Here is a 16,380-nt window from a genome sequence, read left to right as displayed (position 1 = left end):
GAATGCAGAATATAATTATGGGTAATGATTTGGGAATTCTGTAATGATGAATTTCCATCACCCAAACGACCTGCAATATTTTTAGTCCCTTCTGTGTCAGATATTGCGTCATCTATTTGAATCTACTATATTGGAAACAAAGGACAACACAAGCTATTTGTTTTATTTATCTGTTTAGAGGTACAGTGTGGAACAGGGCCTTCTGGCCCAATAACCTGTGCTGCCTAGCAACCCACCTATTTAACCCTAGCCTAGTCACAGGTCAATTTACAATGACCAGTTTACCTGCTAACCAGTACATCTTTGGACTGTAGGAGAAAACCAGAGCACCCTGAGGAAACACACGCATTTCACAGTGAGGAAATACAAACTCCTTACATACGGCATTGGAATTCATCTCTGAACTCCAGAACCCTGAGCTATAATAACATGCCACTAATTGCTTCACTACCATAGCACCCCGTGTGTAGTGCTATTGTCCAAAGTAGAATCAGCCATAGTCACATTCAAGCAGATAAAACAGTACAGCCAAGCCAACACTATGGGCTGAAGGGCCTGTTCCTGCCCTGTACTGTTCTATGAACCAATTAAATTAGTAATCAAATAGCAAACTAAATTAATCCCCTCTCCCTACACAATGTCCATATCCTTCCATTTCCCTCACGTTCACATGCCTCTTTTGTGACCTTATCCTGCCCCTGTTTCTTACACATTTGCCCACAACTCATGCAGTGATTATTTTTTAAGTAACCTTTCTCTGCATATGAAATATCAAGCCTTCATGAGAAAAAAGACCTGACAATGAAAAGGTTAATTTTGTAAAACTAAGCGAGATCTTGCTGGCCTGCAGGGTGATTGACATTTGGAGGTTCAGCTGGTGATTCTATTTGCAGCACTAATGAGACATCAATCCTGCTTCTCTGACAGGCTTCGTGCTGCAGTACTCAGTTGATAACAGTGAGGAATGGAAGGATGTCTTCATCAACCCCAGCGAGCGCTCCTTCAAACTGGACAACCTCAAATGTGGCACATGGTACAAGGTAAAACTGGCAGCCAAGAACAGCGTCGGAGCTGGGCGTATTAGTGAGATTATTGAAGCCAAGACCCATGGAAGGGGTGAGTCATAGAGGTCCTGCCTCCTTCTGGACATTAAAGCTGCAAGTGGAACTAATTAATTTGTTTGAGTCAATATGAATACATTCCTGCCTCTGCACTGTGTGTGTGTGGGGAAGATGTTCGAAATCCTGAAACAAGTGAATCGCAGCAAATTTGTGTTTACCAATTCAATTTTGTAATTCCTGTCAATTCCAAAGATCCTAGAACACAACTACAGTATTTACAAGAAGCCTTTAGGATGTAAATCACTGGGCTCACTGGTTTCAAATGTTAAGGTTTACTTTACTAATTTATAAATGTGAGGTACCATGGTAGTGTAGTGGTTCATGCGACAGAAGTACAGCTTGGGGCGTTGGAATTTGGATTTCAATTCTAGCCCCCTCTGTACATTCCTTCCCATGTACACTGGGTTTCCTCCAGGTGCTCCAGTTTCCTACCAGTTAGCAGGTTAATTGCTCATTGTAAACTGTCCTGTGATTAGGCTAGTTGCTGAGCGGCATAGCTTGAACGACCAGAAGGGCCTGTTCTGCACTGTATTTCTAAATAATAAATAATAAACCAATAATCAGGAGATGTGAGTTCAATTCCCCAAATTCAAATCTGGAATTTAAAAAGCTATGGTGTTCTGGTAATAATGAGCCCACAACCTTTCTATAAATGTCTTTAAGGAGAAACCTGGCATTGTATTATAAACTATAGAACAGTACAGCCCTTCGGCCTACGATGTAGTGCCGACCTCTTAACCTACTGAAAGATCAATCTAACCCTTACCTCCCATGTAGCCCTCCATTTTCCTATCATCCATGTGCCTATCTAAGAGTTTATTAAATGCCCCTAATATGTCTGCTTCTACTTCTACCCGTGGTAGTGTGTTCCACACACTCACCACTCTCTGTTTAAAACAAACTTGCCTTTGACATCTCCCCCGATACTTTCCTCCAATCACCTTGAAATTATGCCCCCTCATATCAGCCACTTCTTCCCTGGGAAAAACGTCTCTGGCTGTCCAGATTATCACCTTGTGCATTTCTATCAAGTCACCTCTCATCCTCCTTTGTTCCAAAGAGAAAAGTCCTAGCTTGCTGTTGCTTGGGCTAGTTTTATAACTGACTCTAGACCCATAGAAATGTTGTCTTAACTGTTCACTGAGTCAGTATGGACTAGATAGCTTGAGTGGCCTTCTTCTACAACAAAGGTTCACAACCTTTTTTATGCCATGGACCAATACCATTAAGCAAGTGGCCCATGAATCCCAGTTCTACACTGTAACCACTCTTTGATTCTGTCAAATGCCCCAGCAAGGTAGTCAGTTCAGGGACAGACTCAAACATTTAATGTAAATAGATAAAAATCTCTATGCTCTGGATTTAAAGTGAAACGTAGCTACACTGAGCTGAATTATGCTGCTCGTCAAATAAGAAGACTTTTACCAGCTGGAAGAATTTTGAAATTTTATAGGTTGGAAGGCCATTCTGCCCAATGTGTCTATGCTACCTCTTTAAACTAAGCAAATCACTTTCCCACCCCACTTCATATTCTTGTTGCTCAACAAGTATCACCCTTCCAAACATTTCCCAATGTCCATTTGGAAGTTACAATTCAGTCTGTTTCCATAATTCTTTTAAGCTTGTATTCCAGATCATAGCATTTCTCTTAAATTTATACCTTCTTGACATCACCCATGCACCAATAATAAAACTCTGGGAAGATCATTTCTGAAGTTGTTCTCTTTCCTATGAAACCCCTTCTAGTTTTAAACACCTCCAGGCAATTTCCTTTTCACCTTCCTTGCTGTCCAGAGACAACCACACAATTTCCTACCTCTCTTCCTAACTGTGGTACCTCAACTATTCTGATAAGCCTTCCCTTCCTCCTACGTCTTAACAGCACTTCTCAGAATCTAGTGCCCAGAATTGGACATAATAATAAATCACAAAGACCAGAAAAGCTGCACCTGTTCGAAATCCAAAGCAAAGGCACAAAATGCTAGAGGAACTCAGTAGCTCAGGCAGGGCATAATAGTATGTTTGAGACCTGAGTGGTGTTCTGCAAGCACAATAACAGTACTTTCATGCCTCTGCACTGTGTTCTAATGTTCTTAACAACTGAATTTAAGCAAGTTTGTTTTTACAAACTCAAGATTGTAATTCCTGTCAGTTCCAAAGAGCCTGAAAAATGAGTTCAGCATTTATGATGAGTTTTCAGCAATGAACTCTTGAGTATCCGTAATTTGATTTTACACTCTAAGGGTCCAGGCTTTAGGCTTTAAATGCCACTAGAGTTTCAAAGGTCAAAGTTTAAAGAACAGTGTGGGCCTAAACTGTTTGGAGCTTAAGGACTCCTTAATGATTAAATTAATACATCAGGTTCAGATTTATTTATATACAGTGAATGTGCTGGTTGCGTTAACAACCATTATATCTAAGGATGTGCTGGGGGCAGCCCACAAGTGTTGCCACACGTTTCAGTGCCAACGTAGCTTACCCACAATGCATGGCAGAGCATAACAAGCAAGAACATAATTAGCAACAAAGCAACAACAATGAAACAACTCCCATTCCTCCCTCTCTCCATACCCACCCATTGATGCACTATCAATAACTCTCAGAGATGTGAGGCGAGAGATAAGCTTTTATTGGCTGGAAGAAAGCACTGTCAGCAGCAAGAGCCCACCACGCGACATCCTGGAGACTGAGGGAGGAGCAGTGCCTCCAATCGCCTTTATACAGGGGTCTGTGGGAGGAGCCACAGGAGCAGTCAGCAGGGGGCGTGTCCAGACAGGTATATGTAGTTCACCACACCCACCCAGGCACAAACAGTCGTCTAAGCTCAGGACAGGCCTCCAGCCACCAGTGGACTCATGGTTTCTTAGACACTGGGCCCCCAACTTCCCCAGTGAACTTGTAGAGATTCAAAGGCCTTTTTGGTGAATTCTTTGATTTTGAAATTAATGTTTTGCCTTTAAGAATTAGAGAAGGATTTGGTGCCTAAAATGTGATAAGTTGAACATTATCCTTTCATGTGACAATAGTTTTTTCATAAAGCATTCATGTAAAAGCTTTGAAAATGAATGTGCATCTTATTTCACTCTTTATCTTTGCTTTATGCCCTAGAACCTGCTTTCAACAAAGATACCCATCTCTTTACCCACATTAATTCTAGCCATGCTAGGCTTAACCTCCAGGGGTGGAACAATGGTGGCTGCCCCATAAGGGCCATCATCATGGACTACCGTCCCAAAGGCACCTGGCCTTGGCTTACCTTGAGAACCAACCTATCCAATGAGATCTTCCTGCAGGACCTGCGAGAGGCTACTTGGTATGAGTTGAAGATGCGAGCCTGTAACAGTGCTGGTTGTGGTAATGAAAGCACACAGTTTGCCACCCTGGATTATGATGGAAGTAAGTCCCGACAAGGATTGGCAATTAACTTTTACTGTACTCATTTTTCTACTGCTTTCTTCGTATTGTTATTCCTTTAGGCTAATCTTTAGAAAACAGGACATCTGATGAGAGGTAAACTCACTCATTGTTCAAGATTCAATATTCTAGTTTATTTACGGTGTGTACATCAAAACACACAGTGAAATGTGTTGTTTGTGTTAACAACTACCAACACAACCTAAGGATGTGCTGGGACAGACAGCAAGTAATGCCGCACATTCCAGCACCAACATAACATGCCAACAATCCTCGACAGAACAACACAGAACACAACAAGTGACAAAACAACAACAGCAAATACAAGCTCTATTACTTCATCAGTACTTCAACCAACAGAAACTGCTTGTCCTTCCGTATTTCCCTTCCCTAGCATATCCCCTTGCCCCACTTCTTCTACGTAACTGCTGAGCCTTGATACGTTGACACTATTAAGGCCATTCAGCCCAAATGTTTCATGTTGCATAGCCAAGGTGCACATAAAGTAGAAATGCTGGAAGCACTCAAACAAGATAATCCTGTTTGTTAATCCCAGTATGATATAAATTTAAATAAAAACAGAAAATGCCAGAAATAGTAGGTCAGATAGCATCTGTGGATGGAGAAACAGAGATAATATTTCAGGTCAATGCTTCTGTTTTCCTCTCCACAGATGCTGCCTGACCTTCTGAGTGGTGCTGACAATTTCCATCTTTATTTCAGATTTCCAGGATCTGCAGTTGATTTTTAATTTTTATTTTAACATCCTCGTTGTCTTTTCTCTGATGGACGATGCATGTTCTACCACTAGAACCCAGAAGACCTGCTAGTATCACATTGCCCATTCAATAAACATGGCTGTAAAAGGAAGTTAATAAGTGTAGGAATGAAAAGTTCATTTTGACTCTGTCATATTTAGCCCTCAGCCCTTCATTGTCCAGTGTGGATGTCCAGATGGTTGGTTAATAAAGGTTGCAGGAATTTTAAGAAGTAACAGAACATTGGGAGCATAGTGATTAAATTATCAGACTAGTAATTCAGAAACTTGTCAACCAGAGACCTGAATTTAAATCCCACTGGAGCATTGGGAAAATTTAAATTCAGTTGATTAAATAATCTGGAATTCAGAAGCTGATATTAGCAATGGTGATAATGAGACTGCCAGATTCTTGTAAAAGCCTCCACTTCTGTCTCATTGTCCATCAACTTACTATCAACCCACTCATGAACTTGGGTAAGTGTCACCAGAAACATTGGCCAAGATGACAAATGGTGTCAGTGCCAGGATTCAGTAATGTGGGTAGATTTGAGATCAGACCTGTTGTTTAGAGTGTTCCTACATTCCAGTGAACAGCAAAGATGCAGTTTTCTGATGTCGCTCGGGAAAGGAAACTTGCCCAACCTAATCAGCCTGGCCTATGTGTAAATTCACAGACATTGCAGAGTGTTCACTGCCTGTGGAAAGGGCTGGTGAACCTTTCAGTTGTGGACTGCATGGCATTTCAAGCCAAAAGGTAAATAGCATACTGATCCCTTGAATGGATGAGGGAAGCAGAGACACCTGAAAGAGAAAGTCTATGCATTAATAAGGGGTCAGTGGATCAAAGAATGTAGGAGCCAGATTGGGAAGAGATCACCAGGCAGAGACTTATGTGGACCATAAACAACAAAGATGACCTATTGGGTCAATTGCCCTGTTTCTGGGTAAGAATTCCATAGAAATGGGAATATCAAAAAAAAAGATGCTGGAAGTCAGGAATAAAAATAGAAAATGCTGGGAAAACTCAGCAGGTCAGGCAGGATAGAGAAATGTTTCAGTTCAAAGACTTCATAAGAACCTGGTTTTTGGCCTGAAATCATAAACACACAAGAGATTCTGCAAATGCTGTAAATCAGATGAGCACCACACTAAATCTTGAAGGAACTCAGCAAGTCAGGCAGCATCTGTGGAGGGGAATAAACAGTCAATATTTCAGGCCGAGACTGACCTGTTGAGTTTTTCCATCATTCTTTTGCCAAGTAAACATGAACTGAGCTGATTGGTCAAACACACACCATCACAATTCATTGTTGCCTCTGTAAACTTACCAAACTCAACTGGCTGAAGCCAAAAGTGGCATCACCTTGGTCAAATTCATTTTTTTTTAACAGTGAGAGTTTTCTGCCTGTCCAATCCAATCCAATCCACTTCTCCAAACTTGGCATCTTGTTCCTTCCCCCCACTAAGCACTTGTGAATGATTTGATCATTGGCTGATGATTGGTTTGATGTTTCAATGAACATGTGATAAATAAATTAATCTGAATCTGAACAATCGGAATGGAGGGATACATACCATGTGCAGGCAGACACACGGTTTAAATTGACAGCAGGGTTAGCAGAGACACCATGGGCTGAAGGGCCTGAGTCTGTGCTGTACTCTAATGTATATGTTCTGTGTAAGAAGGCATTGTTCTGTGAATGCTTGAAATACATAATAATGACATTAGTTGTTGCTCGATAGGTAGGAGTCTTGCTTACTTTAGTGACTCTAGAAACAGGTTGATCAGTCATTGCAGTACCAAGAGGATGTCATGTAGTCAGTGAGTGATAGAATTATAGAGAGTCAGCACAGAAACAGGCTCTTCAGCCCACTGAGTCCATGCTGAACATCAAGCATCTACTTCTAACTAATCCCCACCCTAAATCTCCCCATATTCCCATCAACTCTCACCAAATCCTACCCCTCAGCTACATATACTAGGGACAATTTAAAGTGATCAATTAACCAACCAACCTGCACACTTCTGGGATGTGAGAGGAAACACATATAGTCATACGGGGAGCGTGCAGACTCCACACAGACTGCACCAAGAGTCAGAATTGAACCAGGATCACTGGATCTAAGAGGCAGTAGCTTTAGTGGCTGTGTCACTGAAATGTCCTCCTCAAGGCCACACTGTTTCCAGATATTACTGTTAAATGAAGCCTTTAACTGGAGGCCTCTCTGCTTTCTCAACCGGGTGTAAAAAATCCTCTTGTTTCTTTTAATGTGGATAGGAGTTGTGATTTTATGTCCAAGTTGCACAATACATAGGTGAGGCTGAATTTGAAGTATTGTGTGCATTTCTGATCACCTGGCTGCAGGAAAGATACCAATAAGATTGAAAGAGTGCAGAGAAAATTTACAAGGATTTTGCTGGGCCTTGAGGTACTGAGTTATATGGAAAGGTTGAATAGGTTAGGACTTTATTCCCTGGAGCGTAGAAGATTGAGGAGAGATTTGATAGAGGTGTACAAAATTATGAGGGGTATAGATAGAGTGAATGCTGGTAGCCTTTTTCCACTGAGGTTGGGTGAAAATAGTCCTCGAGGTCATGGGATTAGAGTGGAAGGTGAAATATTTAAAGGAAATCTGAGGGGAAACATCTTCACTCAGAGAGGAGTACGAGTGTGAATTGAGTTGCCAGCAGAAGTGATAGAGACAGGTTCAATGGTAATATTTCAGAAAAGTTTGGACAGGTACATGGATAAGAGAGAAGTATGGAGGGCTATCCTAGGTATAGGTAGATGGGACAAGGCAGATGATCAGGCTGGCACAGACTAGATGGGCCAAAGGGCCTGTTTCTGAGCTGTGGTATTCTATGACTCTAAGATCAGTGGGATTAAGTGCAATGCCATGACAATGGATACAAAACACACATTGACCAGGGGTGCAGAGCAGGCAATGAGCTCCGCAATCTCTGCCTGACCCACCACAGTGCACGAGTAGATCCAGACCCTGTAAGGGTTACTTTGAGGTAGTGGGTAATTTATCCCCAAGTCTTGAACAACAAATGTTGACTGGCCCCTGGGGTTGAACCTGGAGGCTGCGGAGGATTTCTAGGATAAAGAGGTGAGTCTGTTCTCTGAGCTGACATTCCGGTTGAGAGTAACCTTTACCTGACGGGCACAATTAATGCACAGATCTGGCAGAGTTGGCAGGAGGTAGAGAGGGGGAAGAAAATAGCAGGCTTACACACTAATAGGACTTGAAGTCTCTCCAGCTGACTGGATGCTTTCCTCTGTGTTTTAATTCACTCATCAGCAGCACCAAACCTGCCAGCCCATCTGTTGGTGCTTGTGGAGCCTCAGGATGTGCTGACTGATATTCTCTCTTTTCCCCAGTGCTAAACCTTCCCCAGTCAAGGTCTTTAGGTTTGCAAATAACCCATCACTCCAGTTGAAAGAAGTTCTTTACCCAGAGAGGGTGGAACTCATTGACACTATGAGTAAAGGCAAAAAGAAAGCAGGATTACTATGAAAGCAAGAATAAAATAGAATGCGTTGATCTGGGTGGTATCCTTAATATAGAACATAAAACACTGTGAGCACATAACAGGCCCTTCAGCCAATGATGTTGTATCCTACTCCAAGATCAATCTAACTCTTCCCTATTACATAGCCCTCCATTTTTTTTTTAATCATCTATGTGCTTATCTAAGAGTCTCTTAAGTGTCCATAATGTACTGTATCAGCCTCTACCACTACCCCTAATGCAAGCAACAACACAACAGCCACAAGAACCATTTTTAATTGTTATATATGGATAAAAGACACTTAATGTTCACTTTTCTTTCTCCCTCACCTGGTATTACTTATCACCAGCTGGCTTTACATCTCCTTGACCCCCACCACCTGCACCTTCTTGTTCTGGCTTCTTCCCCCTTCCTTTCCAGTCTTGATGAAGGGTCTCAGCCCAAAACATCAACTGCTTATTCCCCTCCATAGGTGCTACCTGACCTACTGAGTTCCTCCAACATTTTGTGTGTGTTATTCAAGGTTTGCAGAATCTCTTGTTTTGTAACATTAAATCTGCCTTTTCTCCACGAACACTAGCACATTAGTGAATGGTGGAGCAGACTAGATGGACCTTCTGCTCCTATGGCTTATGGTCTAACCAGTGCTTGCAGTGGGCTGAGTGTAAGTAGTACACGTAAATATCCACCGTCACCACGTTAATACCTGAAAATACTATCACTATACAAAACTAGATAAGAGCAAGGATGTAATTCTGAGGCTTTGTAAGGCATTAGTCAGACTGTACTTAGAGTATTGTGAGCAGTTTTGCTAAATGGTTCTCGAGGACTGGAGAATTGCAAATGTCACTCTACTCTTTAAGAAGGCAGGGAGACAGAAGAAAAGAAATTAAAGGCAACTTAGCCTGATATTGGAGTATATTATTAATGATAAGGGTTCAGAGGCACATGATTAAATAGACCAAAGTCAGCATGGTTTCCTGAAGGGGAAATCTTGCCTGACAAGTCAATTGGAATTCTTTGAGAAACTAATAGGCAGGGTAGATAAAGGAAAATCGCTGGATGTTGTGTACTTGGATTTTCAGAAGGCCTTTGACAAGGTGTTGCACATGAGGCTGCTTAGCAAGATAAAGCCTATGGTGAAAAAAAGATGTGCTGGCATAGGAGAGGGTCCAGAGGAGGTTCACAAGAATGATCCCAGGAATGAAAGGGTTAACATACAAGGAGCATTTGGATGGCTCTGGGCTTGTACTCAATGGAGTTCAGGAAGAATGTGGAGAGTGGAGGGAATCTCACTGAAACCTATCAAATATTGAAAATCCTAGATAAAGTGAATTTGGAGAGGATGTTTTCAATAGTTGGGAACTCTGGAACCAGAGAGCATGGCCACAGAATTGAAGGACATCCATTTAGAACAGAAATGAGGAAACATTTCTTTAGCCAAAAGGTAGTGAATCTGTGAAATTCATTGCCACAGATGGCTGTGTTGACCAAATCGTTGGGTATATTTAAGATGGAGATTGATAGGTCCTTGATTAGTCAGGTGTCAGAGGTTAAGGAATGAAGACAGAAAACTACCAATAAGCTTGAAGGAGTGCAGAGAAAATTTACAAGGATGTTACTGGGACTTGAGGACCTGAGTTATAGGGAAAGGTTGAATAGATTAGGACTTTATTCCCTGGAGTGCAGGAGAATGAGGGGAGGTTTGATAGAGGTATCTGATGAAGGGTATAGGTAGGGTGAATTCATGCAGGTTTTGCCCTTCTCTAAGTTCCAGTGATTTCTCCCTTGTTTTGCTTCTCTTTTTCTCCTTCCTTTCTCTTTGCCTCACCTGCTCATCACCTCCCTCTGGTGCTCCTCCCTCCTCCTCCTTCCCTTTCCTCCCTGTTCCACTCTCCTGATCCCTTTTTCTCCAGCCTTTTACCTTTTCCATCTATCCCCCTCCACTACCCCACCTATCTTCCTTCTTGCCTAGTGTTACCTATCACCTGCCAGCTTGTACTCCTTCCCCTCCCCTCCCCTTCTTATTCTGGCTTGTCCCTTCTAGTCCCAATGAAGAATCTCAGCCCAAAATGTCAACGATTTATTCCTCTGCATAGATGCCGCACGTCTTGCTGATTTCCTCCATCATTGTGTGTGTGCTGCTGTGGATTTCCAGCACCTGCAGAATCTCTTGTGTTTATTATTTTCTTTTACATTTTTTATTCTATCTCTTCCTCTTAAACATCAAATGTACGCCTATTCATCTTTCTTCCTTCGTCACCCAATGCCACTACCTCCTGATACTCCTGTTTGACTGTTTTACCCTGTCATCGTCAAATTAAGAACTGCCCCTCAGATCAGCTCCAGTATGTATGCAGATCAAGACTGACGTGCATCTTATGTAGTCCTTATCCTTTTGTAATCTTGCCCTGGCAAAATCATTCGATCCCAGCTTTTGCCAATCACTTCTGCACCCACAGCCTTTTAGGGGAGCATGTTTTAGATACATATCATGTCCCTCCTTGTAGCCTTGGAGACGCAATACGAGAACAAATTGTTGTTGGTACTTTAATCTTGACATCTTTTTCACTCAATATTCATGTATCAGTATAAATGAGATTCTGGAGACAGACAGTGGTTGCTTCGCATGATGACTACAAAGAACCATTTCAATTTTATGTCATCCATAAATAACAAATGCATTTGCTATAAATAATTTAAAAATCACTGAAGTAAATGCAGTAATCTGATTTTGAGCCTAAGGCAATTGTAACTTGTCTCATTGCCACTGTTACAGTTCATGACCTCTTGTGCGCCTCCATGGAATTTCCTTCCAAGTGAATCTTATCTAAATTTTGATTTATTTTCTGTATTTGCTCTGATAATATAGGCACAATCCCACCAATCAAATCGATGCAAGGAGAAGGGGATGATGTGAAGAAATTGTTTACCATTGCTTGCCCTGTGATCCTGGCAACAGTTGCTGTGGCTCTCCTGTTCATTATCCGGAAAAAACGCAAGGAAAAGCGCCTGAAGAGACTGCGAGGTAAGCAAGGATGAGTGGGAAACATCACAAGTATTCTAGGGTCAAAATGTTGCTGAATTGTTTGTCAATCACTCTGAAGAAAGTTAAGAAACATAGCAACAGTTAACCCCTCATGTCTGTTATTCACTGAAATCTAGGCATCATCTCCCATCCCCTTGAGCCCACCTTCAGGAAAGGTGAAGAATAAAAGAGGTTTAAAGGGATATGGGTCAAGCTCAGGCAAAAGGAGATAGCCATCTTGGACAATTTGAATTGAAGGGCCTGTTTCGGTTGTGTTAACTCTCTGTTAGTCCCATTTAGCTCACTGTATCCCATATTCTTTAATACCTTTGGTTAAAAGAAATACATAATTTCCAAACTTAAAACTGATAGTAGCCTTTGCACCAGTCACTCTTTCTTTGTAGTTTTCCATTGATTCTATTATATTTCTTCGTTTTACTGTGAATGCCTGCAAGGAAATGAATCTCAAGGTTGTATATGCTATCATATATGTACTTTCATAATAAACTTACATTGAACTTTGAATTAGGAGAGTTCTAAACATCTATGACCCATGTTGTGAGGAATGTTTTCTATTCCCACCGCTGTCTATAAGGGGTTTGTACATTCTCCCCATAACAATGTGGGTTTCTTCTGGGTGCTCCACTTACCTCCCACAGTTCCAAGAGATATGAATTAGTAAGTTCATTGGCCACATGGGTGTAATGGGGTGGCATGGGTTTTTTGGGCCAGAAGGGTCTGTTGTTGTCCTGTACTGTAGCTTTAAAAAAAATCTATTGTAAGAGATCTGCACCCACCTACCCCCCCCCCCAATCTCAACTATCCCATTGTCAGATCTGACTACTCACCACCGTTCTTCCTTCTTCAATATCTTTAAAATCATCTTGAAATGATTAAATTTTGCAAAGAATATCAGTTTGTGAGAGCTTTCTCTACAGTTTAACCCTTCCATGTTCACGCGCTATATTGGAAAATCTGTGCTACACTTCCTCCTAGGCCTCTATATTTCTGGTTCCCGAGAATCCTGATGCAGGTTTTTCACCCAAAGCATCGACAATTCCCCTCCTCCCTACAGACGCTGCTCAACCTGCTGAGTTCCTCCAGAAAATTGTGTGTTTCTCTGGATTCCAGCATTCACTATCTCTTCTATAGCCATTGTACTCTTCCTGCTTAAGTGCTACAGTAGTGGTCAAAGATAGCGGTTTGTATAGCTGTGGCATGACCCTTACTTATCCCTGGTAAACAAGTCCTGAGAGGCCTACACCACAACACAAGATTTTAATCGTCAATGTCCATGAGAGCCTCGTTAAAATAAGGCATGGTACAGAGGTATGTGATCTAAGGAGACACCAAGGTCAAAGATCCGTACTGCAGTAACAGTAAGGGCTTTAGGGTAAAACTCAATGCTTTCCAATTAGTTTGGTGCAAGAACCAGATTTTGTTACCACCCTGACTGCCACCCAGTAACATTGTCTGGTAAGGTCAGTCTGGTTTGTACGTTAGGAGTTTGTACATTGTCCCTTTGACTGTGTGGGTTTCTTGTGGGTGCTCTGGTTTCTTCCCACATTCCAAAAGCATACATGTTTGTAGGTTAATTGGTCACAAGGGTGTAATAGGGTGGCACAAGCTCGTTTGGCCAGCTGTTACTGTGCTCTAAATGAAAATAAATAAGTTACTCATACCAGATGTCAGGTAGCTGGTACATCTATATTGCGAGCTGAATGTCCAAAGATATATGGTGTATCGGAAAGATAGGTTAGGAGTCAGAGTGGTGGTGTGGCCCTGTGTATAATATTAAATCATTGGAAAGGGATGACATAGGATTAGAAAGTGTAGAGTCTATGGGTTGAGTTAAGAAATGACAAGGGTAAAAGGACCCTAATGTCAATTGTATACAGGTCTCCAAATAACAGCCGGGATGTGGATTGCTAATTACAGCAGGAGATAGAAAGGATGTGTCAGAAGGGCAATGTCGTGATAATCGTTGGGGATTTTAACATGAAAGTGGATTGGGAGAACAAGGTCAGTACTGGACCTTGAGAGAGAATTTGTAGAATGTCTAAGGGATAGCTTTTTGGAACAGCTTGTTGTTGAGCCCACTAGGGGATTGGCTGTGCTGGATTGGGTGTTGTGCAATGATCCGGAGGTGATAAGAGAGCTTAAGGTTATGGAACCCTTGGGGAACAGTGATCACATTATGATCGAATTCACTTTGAAATTTGAGAAGGAGAAACTAAATTCCAATGTGTCAGTATTTCAGTGGAATGAAGGAAATTACAATGGTACGAGAGGGGAACTGGCCAAGGTTGACTGGAAAGAGACACTAGCAGGAAGGACAGCAGAGCAGCAATGGCTAGAGCTTTTTTAAAAAATGAGGGAAGTGCAAGACAGATATATTCCAAATGAGAAGTTTTCAAATGGAAGAAGGACACTACTGTGGCTGACAAGTCAAGTCAGAGCCAAAGTAAAAACAAAAGAGAGGGCATATAAGGAATCCAAAGCTAGTGAGACGATACAGGATTGCGAAGCTTTTAAAAACTTACAGAAGGAAACTAAGAAGGTCATTAGGAAGGAAAAGATGAATTATGAAAGGAAACTGGCGACTAATACCAAAGATACTAAAAGCTTTTTTTAAGTATATAAAGGGTAAAAGAGAGTTGAGGGTAGATATAAGATCAATAGAAAATGACGCTGGAGATATTGTAATGAGAGACGCAGAGATGGCAGAGGAACTGAATACGTAATTTGCATCAATCTTCACAGTGGAAGATATCTGCAGTATACCGGACATTCAAGAGAGTCAGGGAAGTGAAGTTTGTGCAGTGAAAATTACGACTGAGAAGGTGCTTGGGAAGCTTAATGGTCTGAGGGTGGATGAATCTCCTGGACCCAATGGAATGCACCCTCAGGTTCTGAAAGAAGTAGCTGGAGAGATTCTAGAGAGGCATTAACAATGATCTTTCAAGAATCAATAGATTCTGGCATCGTACTGGATGACTGGAAAATTGCAAATATTACTCTGCTATTTAAGCAGGGTGGGAGGCAGCACAAAGGAAACTGTAGACCTGTTAGCCTGACATCAGTGGTTGGGAAGTTGTTGGAATCAATTGTTAGGGATGAGATTATGGAGTACCTGGAGACACATGACAAGATGGGCCAAAGCCAGCATGGTTTTCTGAAAGGAAAATCCTGCCTGACTAACCTCCTGCAATTTTTTGTGGAAATTACAAGCAGAGTAAACAAAAGAGATGCAGTAGATGTGGTGTACTTGGACTGTGGGATTAATCAAATTACAAAGATAGATGGAGGAGCAGGTAGTGTTGAGGAAACAGAGAGCCTGCAGAGAGACTTGGATAATTTAGGGGAATGGGCAAAGAAGTGACAAATGAAATACAATGTTGGAAAGTGTATGGTCATGCACTTTGGTGGAAGAAATAAATGGGCAGACTATTATTTAGATGGGGAGAGAATTCAAAATACAGAGATGCAAAGGGACTTGGGAGTCCTTGTGCAGGATACCCTAAAGGTTAACCTCCAGGTTGAGTCGGTGGTGCAGAAGGCAAATGCAATGTTGGCATTCATTTCTAGAAGTATAGAATATAAGAGCAGGGATGTGATGTTGAGGCTCTATCAAGCATCCTTGAGACCACGCTTGGAATATTGTGTGCAATTTTGAGCTCCTTATTTTAGAAAGGATATACTGAATTTGGAGAGGGTTCAGAGAAGATTCACGACAATGATTCCAGGAATGAAAGGTCTACCATATGAGGAACATCTGGCAGCTCTTGGGCTGTATTCCTTGGAGTTCAGGAGAATGAGAGGGGATCTCATAGAAACATTCCGAATGTTAAAAGGCCTGAACAGATTAGATATGGCAATGTTATTTCCCATGGTAGTGAAGTCCAGGACAAGAGGGCACAACTTCAAGATTGAAGGATGTCCATTTAGAACATTACTTTCATCAGAGGTGGTAAATCTGTGGAATTTGTTGCCACGAGTGGCTGTGGAGGCCAAGTCATTGGGTGTAATTCAGGCAGAGACAGATAGGTTCTTGATTCGCCAGGGCATCAAAGGGTATGGGGAGAAGGCAAGGGAGTGGGGATGGCTGGAAGAATTGGATCAGCCCATGATTGAATGGCGGAGCAGACTCAATGGGCTGAATGGCCTACTTCTGCTCCTATATCTTATGGTCTTATAAGAGGCATATGGCAAAAAAATATTTAATGGGGTTCCTTGTTTCTTTTCACATCTTTTAACAGCATGTATGATCTTGATTGGTTTAGCACAGAGTAAGGAAGCAGACATGGAAATGATGGGCTGAATGGTTCCATCTATGGAATAAATTTCTATGACTCTGAGAATACCATTCATTTGAGGGGAACTTCTTGACATTCTCTTGATGAATTCTCATAGACTGCTTATTTCCCCCCCATAGATGCTTCTTAACTTGCAGAGTTTCTCCAGCACTTTGTGTGTGTTACTCAAGATTTTTAGCATCTGAGACCTAGACATTCTCCCTATTTAGGAGGAAGCTCTGATC

At 41.7% G+C, this 16,380-nt stretch overlaps 2 protein-coding genes across 6 annotated transcripts in view; one reads left to right on the top strand and one right to left on the bottom strand.

Annotated features, from left to right (window-relative positions):
* Positions 1-16,380, bottom strand: part of LOC132385096 (uncharacterized) — a 175,324-nt gene that overhangs the window by 45,289 nt on the left and 113,655 nt on the right. The window lies entirely within an intron of this gene.
* dscaml1 (Down syndrome cell adhesion molecule like 1) overlaps positions 1-16,380 on the top strand; it is a 676,237-nt gene that overhangs the window by 616,863 nt on the left and 42,994 nt on the right. For all 3 annotated transcript variants that reach the window (XR_009509068.1, XM_059956821.1, XM_059956822.1), the window contains 3 exons: positions 928-1,116; positions 4,230-4,517; positions 11,685-11,840. Coding sequence is in view for 2 of the 3 variants with exons in the window: in XM_059956821.1 (XP_059812804.1) it covers positions 928-1,116; positions 4,230-4,517; positions 11,685-11,840 (633 nt within the window). In the remaining variant the exon portion in view is untranslated. The remainder of the gene's footprint in view (positions 1-927; positions 1,117-4,229; positions 4,518-11,684; positions 11,841-16,380) is intronic.

Source organism: Hypanus sabinus, chromosome X2, assembly GCF_030144855.1.
Source record: "Hypanus sabinus isolate sHypSab1 chromosome X2, sHypSab1.hap1, whole genome shotgun sequence".
NCBI lineage: Eukaryota > Metazoa > Chordata > Chondrichthyes > Myliobatiformes > Dasyatidae > Hypanus > Hypanus sabinus.
Note: the sequence above shows the minus strand (reverse complement) of the source record. Positions and strands in the feature narration are given on the sequence as shown.